At 38.9% G+C, this 8,189-nt stretch overlaps 1 protein-coding gene across 1 annotated transcript; it reads left to right on the top strand.

Annotated features, from left to right (window-relative positions):
• Window positions 1–6: 6 nt before the first annotated feature.
• Window positions 7–7,587, top strand: MPHOSPH10 (M-phase phosphoprotein 10). Its single transcript, XM_027657853.1, has 11 exons — window positions 7–121; window positions 649–1,291; window positions 2,092–2,243; window positions 2,664–2,835; window positions 3,135–3,276; window positions 3,686–3,753; window positions 4,492–4,629; window positions 4,838–4,948; window positions 5,175–5,282; window positions 5,767–5,997; window positions 7,372–7,587. Exons 1-11 carry the CDS (start codon window positions 21–23, stop codon window positions 7,519–7,521), a joined length of 2,016 nt encoding a protein of 671 aa, XP_027513654.1. The 5' UTR covers window positions 7–20; the 3' UTR covers window positions 7,522–7,587.
• Window positions 7,588–8,189: the final 602 nt, after the last annotated feature.

Genomic DNA, 8,189 nt, shown 5'->3' with positions numbered 1-8,189 from the left:
CCGCACGTGTCGGCGGAGCGATGGCGGCAGGGGCCGTGCCGGGTATCCCGGGCATCCAGGGCATCCAGACGGGCCTCAGGGTAACGGGAGCGGCCGCCGCGCGCCCCGAGCGCTTCCTCAGGTACGCGGCGGGGGGAAGCATTGGTGGCACTAGAGAAAAACCCGGTGTAAAGGCCGAGGAGGGAGGCAGTCACCGCTGAGGATGAGGCTGTGGAGGAAGGCAGTCACCGCTTCAAAACCAAGGGCCTGGGTCTCGGGTGTTTGAGGTGTTTAGTGCTGTACTGTTTACTCCTGGAACGCTTATATGTGATCGAAATTTTATGCTGCTGTAAGATGCAGCTAGAGAAGGGTGGAGTGTTCTGTGCAGCTGCTGCTTCATACACAAAGTGTAATGAAGCTGAAAGGATTAGGAATTATGTCTCTTTTTCTAGGAGTGTGTAGTGGCAGTACTCCAGGAGATGTGTAGAAGGTTAAGCCATCCCAATAGTTGTTGAGAGCTGCTGTTCTGTAGCACCAGAATGCCTAAGCAGATGTGACCATGCGATAACTTCATGGAAGGTGTAAAACGAATCAGAGCTGGTAAAATCTGCAAAGTGAAAAACTAATACGAACTTGTGCTTTTAATTCTCTTTTTTCCCCTGCTCTTAGTGTGCAAGAGGGACTGGCTGCCAACTTCAGAGCATTGACAAAGACTCTCTATGATTTGAATAAAGGAAACCACATCGTGCCTGGGGGTCCTCTAAAAGAGCTGGTGATCGAAAACTTTGATGAGGAACAGATTTGGCAACAACTGGAGCTCCGGAACAGTGCAGTTCTCGATTTCTTCAGGAAATCCATTGCCAGGGATGCCAAGGATGACAATCTTTGTCTTCTCTCGGACCAGGAAGAGGATGGCTCTGATGCAGAGCCCAGCAGTGAGGAGGAATTGGAAGACAACATAATGGAAGCAGAAGCTGAACAGAAGGATGTTTATACAAAAGATATAACTAAAGCTAAAGAAAAGCAAAGTAAACTCAGAGAGAGCATAATGCAGAAATACAGTGATGAGGATTCTGATATTGACTTTGATATTGAAGCACTGGAGCAACAAACTAAAACGGCCAAGGAAACCACATTGAAAAAAGTGGGAAGAAAATCTGTAGTGGATGACAAGTTTTTCAAGCTGGCTGAGATGGAAGCTTTTTTAGAACAGGCAGAGAAGGAAGATGATGATGAGGAAAATGATATTAATTATTTTGAAGACATTATCTCAGATGATGAGGAAGAAGAATCAGAAGATGCTAAAGTCAAAGTAAGAATATTAGTGAAATAATTTTCTGATATCTCTTTTCTTTTAAATCAAGATCTGGTATCTGTTAGGGTGACTATAAACTGTTGAACTACGAGTAGAAACTACCTAGTTAAGTTTGCTGAGGTGACTAATGACTCCCTCTGAAGCTTTACTTTAACAATGTATTTAACATGGATATCTGGTAAGAAAATGTCCTGGTGTGGAAGAATATAGCATTCTGTTATTCCAGTCGCTCCTTAGGTCTTGGGTCTTTTGCTTAAGTAAAGGAAGATAGTATGTGACAAGGAATAAACCACTTTGCAGAACTGGGGACCCAACAATGAAAAGGTTTGTCACTCAGCATTGGCAGCTGGCAGGTACAGATCACAAAGGAGACTGATGCAGAGCAAAGGGCTTTTTCCAGGAACATGGCTTTGTAACTCTGACATGGCTTAAGCTGATGAGTAATTGTTTGAAAAATAAATCTTTTGTTATTTAATATTACCAGAGATTCTTACTAGAAGTAAGAAATGTACCCAGGGAGTTTGTGTGCATTCCAACACGTATTTGGCAAAATCTAGCACTCCTTGACTTCCATATATTCAAGTGGTTGGGTATTTTAAATACTTGTAAAAGAAATAAGTTTTACTAAGATGCCCCACCACAGGTCAGTGCTTCACTTAACTGAATTACTGTTCCACCAGTAGTGTCATTCCCCAGGCACTAAAGGCTTCAGAAGAGAGGATACCCTTTGATATCTGTCAGTCTTAACAGCTGCCATTTGTTGTTTGTTTTTTTCCTTTTCTCTCTCACCTTTTTAGCCAATTAAAAGTTCTAGAGATATGACATACAAAGATTTCTTTGATCCAGTTGATGGTGATGATGGTGACTTAGTAGGTAATGACGTTGAAGATGGTCAGGAAGAGGAAGCAGACAGTGCTATTGAAGAGCAAAATGAAGAAAGTATGTCTGAGTAAGTATTTGCATTATTTGCACTTGAAAATGTCCTCGTAATTTTACACTGAGGTGAAGCAGAAAAACCAGTGGGAATGCCAGGCTCACTTTCATGGTTTGCCGTTCTCAGTTAACTGTTGTATGTGCATGGTTTGCATTATCACTTTATTTCAGATTGGTTTGTTTACCTTTTTTTGTAGTATTGACTCTTGATATTTATTTGCATAAAGCATTTAAGAGCTGTAACTTCATTTTTTTGAAATTATTTTCATTATCTAGAAGTTTCCCTAGTGTCCCCTAGCTTTAGGAGGGATCTTTGAAACATGTTGTATTTCTGAACTGTGAGTTGTAACAGGTGAACGTCTAAGGGCTGAAATATCTTCATGTAAAAAATTGTAGAGGTTTTTCAACCTTTATTTGATCTTAAATTTTATTACAGGTTTGAGGATATGGATGAAATGGTGGAGAATATGAGAAGTAAAGAAGCATCTAAAAAAGTTACTTTTAGTTTGCCAGATGACAGTGACACAGAAGATGTGACTGACATGCAATTAGAGAAGGGCATTGAGCCCAGTGAAACAAAGTCATCTTTTGAGAAGAGGCAGGAGAAGGTAACTGTGTGTCAGTTTTCACTGGGGTTTTTTATTTTTATTTTAATTTTGCTAATACTTCAAAACAATGGCAAATATTTTTCTTACTGTTTGTGTAATTTGTTCTGGCAAGTATGGAGAGGGTATTTACAATGTAAGAAAAAAAATACGGCTTATCTACATCAGATATATATGCAATCATATGTTCCCTCTTTTTTATATGAGGAGGGGTTAGAAGGACCTGAAATAAGTATTAATTTCGTGCCTTGAATTTATTAGTGAGCTCTGTTTTAAACTTCTTAGGAAATTGTGTTTTTCAGATGAGCAAGAAAATAAAAACTTTAGAAGAAGAGTTGTTAGAGGAGAAACCTTGGCAGCTTAAAGGAGAAGTGACTGGACAAAAACGACCTGAGAACAGCCTTCTGGAGGAAACAGTGCTCTTTGACCATGCAGTCCGAATGGGTGAGTAGTGGGAGAGGGCTTTCCTGGAAGCATGTTGGGTACCACATTGAGTGTTCTTCCCTTTGACCGTGCTGAAAACACCTGAGACTCAAGAGCAGGATAACAAAACACCAAGTTAAACTTCTTCATGGGATTTTGAGGTGGTGCATTTTCATGGGGGAAACTACAGGAAACTATAGTATTTTTTTGTTAATTTTTAATTAAACTGAAAGTTCATTAATTCAGTGACAGATTTAGTAATTTACAAGCCTTACATAATATGACTTCTGCTTACGTTTACTTACTTCGCCTTCAATTATTGCATTTATGTAAAGGTTTTACTTTCTTTTTCTATTGTTTTTTCTTTATAGAACAAAAGGTATTTCTTGCTGGAGAAACACTAATCTTAAAATTCTCTTTCTCCTTTCAGCACCTGTGATTACAGAAGAAACTACTTTTCAGCTTGAAGATGTCATTAAACAGAGAATATTGGATGAGGTCAATATTACCTGACTTGTTCCTTCCTGTTTAGTTCATAGATTTCATTCACAGGGCACGTTCCAAGGATGAAGCACTTCCAGGTGTAGAATTATCTGAATTTCTGCAACTGACTGTTTTATTCTTCTGCCTTGATCAGTGTGTCTTTAGATTTCTAGGAAGCCCTATTTTTACATCACTGTTATATGCCAGATTGTGGTGTGCTTCAAAAAATGAGTGTTTGCAGATAAAACTGTAAGGAGTTTATTAGGAATATAATGCCAGCCTGTAAGTTTTGGCTGTTACCATCCGTAGTGCTCTGAGCATTCTGAATACTGATCAAAACTCAGTTGTTTACTTCATTTTTCTTAAAAGCCACTGCTAAAAAAATTGTATTGTTTACTTTATTTTTCTTAAAAGCCACTGATAAAAAATTTGTATCTCACAGCTTGTTGAGACTTAGTTGAATTAAAAAAAATTGGCACATATGGGGGAGAGTTTTTAAGTACTTAAGAAAATTACACATTTGTTACAGGTTGTGCCAGAATTCACTAAAAACAAGGACACAAACTAGAGTTATAACTTTTATTACTTTTTTTGTTTTTCAAATGGAAATGTGAAACTTCCTGAGTTTTTGGGAAGCCACATGCATGAACTAGTTAGCGTGCCAGATAATTCATTGAAAAATGTTCCAAATAAGCTGTACCACCTGATATTTGACTGTAGTTGCATTTGGTCATTACTTTGTCACTTCCTCAGGCGTGGGATGACGTGGTACCAAAAGAAAAACCGAAAGAGGAGGCTTTTGAATACAAGAAACGTATCACTTTGGATCATGAAAAGAGTAAGCTGAGTCTTGCTGAAATCTATGAGCAAGAATACGTGAAACTTCACCAGGTAACAGAAACTGCCTTTCCTTCAGGTTCACACCACATAATCTTGAACGTTCATTTATACACTGCTAACTCTGCTTACAGAGTTTTCATCTTTCTCTTGGTGTTCACCAGTGAAATGGCTCCTAGTTGTACGTTGTGCTGTTATCAGTCTTACTAAAGTAAAATACCTTTAGGAATGGTGTTGCAGTAACATTGCATTATTAATGCAGCAAAAGACTGAAGAGGAAGAAAATCCTGAACACAAAGAAATTCAGGAAATGATGGACTCGCTCTTCCTGAAGCTGGATGCACTCTGTAACTTCCACTTCACACCCAAACCAGTAAGTACATAAGTTTCATAAAGTTGGGTATCCCCCCGTTTTTTAAACTGGATACTTCAAAATATATTTCAGAAACGGAAAGTAAAGTAAACATTGATGTTTACTGAGCTCATTCTTACTTCACATTAAATGCACTATGATTGGCTCTAAACAAACCCAAACACTGGGTATCTTCAGTTAGTGTGAGCTGCTGTGCTCAGGCTTGAATGTGTCTCCTTGTTTCCAGCCGGTACCAGAAGTTAAAATAGTTTCCAACCTTCCAGCCATAAGTATGGAAGAAGTGGCCCCTGTTGCTGTCAGCGATGCTGCTCTCTTAGCACCAGAGGAGATCAAGGTAAGGATCAAACTGCATAAGGATGGAGAGAGGATCTGTGTTGTTTACAGAAGGATGTTTACTGCCAGATCAGTGGGAATTCTGCCCCTTCCCACCCTGGTGAGTGGTTCCTCACCTTGTGGACCTTCTTGCCTAGCATTTTAGTGTTGGTTGTTGTTGGGGTTTTTTTGGGGGTGGTTTTTTTTTTTTGCTAACTGAAAGGTGGGGAAAGAGTTCACTTTATTTGGTGCTGTAATATTGTGCTACGTTTTTGATCTTGACTATTATGTGATGCTGTTTTCCCAACATATGTATGGGTATTTGGAAGGTGAAAGCTAAATGACAGTAAAGAAGAGCAATTAGCATGTCCTCAATCAGTTGTACAAATCTCATTTCCCAGCTTTTCCCAGTTTTTGGCCTTTGCATTAATCCAGCCTTGCCTTGAGCTGGCACTCACTTGAAATAATGAGACAGATTATGGACCTAGGGATCTTGTTCACTCTAGGAAAAGAACAAAGCTGGAGATGTAAAAACAGATGCAGAAAAGACTCCCACAGACAAAAAACGAGAACTAAGAAGGAAAAAGCTCCACAAACGTATGAGGCGAAGGGAGAGGGAGAAACGCCAGAAGCTTCTTGAAAAGATGAAACCAGAGCAAAGCACAAAACTCAGCAAAAAAGCTGCTGCAGCAAAATTAAAACAGCTCACAAAAGAAGGCAAAGCATCTCTGCTCAAGGTAAGACAGTCTAAGTTGGAGCTTCCCAGCTACAGAATATTAAGATCCCAAGGATAGACAGTTTTAGCTAGAGAGAAAAAAGGTTACTATATCCCAAAGAATTACAAAGTATAAGGTTTGTTCCCCTCTCATCCCTCTTGTCACAAGTCTTTCTTCATCCCCTCAAAAAATCTTGCACAAGGATAGAATCTGTGCTTACTCCCCTAACCTTGTGACCTTATGTGTGAGCAAATATAAAGGGTAAGTGTAGCTGCTGCAAAGAAAGAGGGAGGAAGGCACAGAAAGGGCAGATGCATATTCCTTTATTATTTATGTTTATTTTTTATTCTCCCTTCCCCTTTTTTTCCCTTGTGTTCTTTTGAACTGCAGTTTTCTAGTTGTAGCTGTCTTATGCAAAGTAGGGTTAAATGCATTTTAGTCCTGATTTTGTTAATTATCCTGACAGCATGATGTCAGTATTGAGGCCTGAAAATATACAGCTCCTGTAGCACTTTGCAGTAACCCCCTTGTTAATAATGCATATTTATGTAGATGGTACTGCTGTAGTTATGATACATCATTCCTACGTGGTTCTTTAGAACCTTTAAAAGCTTACTCAGAGTATGGAATATATTTGAATTTGTAAGCAGCTTAATATTTAGATATGCAAAACTATGAAAAAACTCTATGATACAACTACTTTATGTGAAAGTATGTTCTCAAAGCAGAAATGATTTTGTGTGAGGTACTCCTTTTTGTGGTGTTCCTGCAAATAAAGCATGCTCCTCATTTCCTTCATTTAAACCATTCCACTTGATTAAGTGGGACTACTTGAATGCACAATTGAGATTGAGGTTTCTGTGTTCTTTCTAAGATTTGAGTAACTGAAGCTGTGGTGTAATAGAATATTCCTGGTTAACTTTGTCCTTTTTGTGGAGCCCTCCCTATAATCTCATCAGACTGATTTTGTTTTGCATGCTGTAAAACAGTAAACTTGTGCACCACCTATGATGCCTTATAAATTAAATGTTAAAAATCTCTGAAATTTGGAAGTATTAGAAACTAACAGGAAAAACAACTTGGTTACTTTTAAATGTGCTTACCTTTTCAGAAGGCAAGCAGAACACAAAATACAGATACCCAGTTGTAGTTCATGACATGTAAGGATTTGTTCTTGATGCCTGCTCTTACCTGTCATGCTAATTGCTGTTTAGAAAGGGAATGTAATCTTTAGATAGCAGGAGTGGAATAAAAATGTGGGGGAAGATAACCTTTGAAAATGAGTTACCTGATTTTTTTTAAGTCAAATACCATTATATGTGAGTAACTAGTAAGTAATACAATGGCACTGTTTGTACATTTCTTGGTTATAACAGATCTTTTGTCCACTGACAGGATGAAGGTAAAGACAAAGCCTTGAAATCATCACAGGCCTTCTTTTCTCAACTACAAGATCAAGTAAAAATGCAAATCAAAGATGCAAGCAAATTAAAGAAGAAACAGAAGAAGGAGAAAACACTCTCTGTTCATAAATTGAAGCTGTGATTTACCTTTTTATATATGTTGCATCTTGTATATATTAAAATGTTTCTTCATCAATGCTGAATTTGACTAGGTTTTATTCTGTGCTGATCTTTAAAGTAAAACCTGCAGGAAAGCATCTTTACATCACCTGAGAAGTTCACAGAATATTTTAATTTTCTGCTATAGAACTCTGCTTCTTGCCAGGGGCAGATACATAACCATGTAAAATATTTGGCATGTGTTGTGACTGTACAGTCTCTTTAATCTGTAGTCCCTAGATTTGTATCTGCTCTACTGCAGGAGCAACTGCACTTACTGAAGAACTTAAGATGTATTCACGTAGTTAACTTAGAAATTATATTCTGAAATAGTGAGAACCAAACAGGACACAAAAGCTTTTTAAGACTGTGGTATCTCAGAGTTAGGAAATGGCTTCTCTTAACTTAAGAGTCACACAATGGGTCAGGTTGAAGGGTCCACAGGGGGTCACCTGGTCCCACCTCTCAGCTCAGGCAGGGCCACCCCAGAGTACATGGCACTGGATTGTGTCCAGATGGTTCTGGGATGTCTCCATGAGGACACTCCACACCCTCTCTGTGCAGCCTCTCCAGTGCTGGGTCACTGCACAGCAAAGTTCTTCCTTGTGGCCAGGTGGCACTTCCTGGGCATCAGTTCATGCCCGTTCCTCC

This window comes from Corapipo altera, unplaced genomic scaffold (genome assembly GCF_003945725.1).
Source record: "Corapipo altera isolate COAL_440 unplaced genomic scaffold, ASM394572v1 308, whole genome shotgun sequence".
Classification (NCBI taxonomy): domain Eukaryota; kingdom Metazoa; phylum Chordata; class Aves; order Passeriformes; family Pipridae; genus Corapipo; species Corapipo altera.
This window is presented reverse-complemented; position numbering and strand designations above follow the sequence as displayed.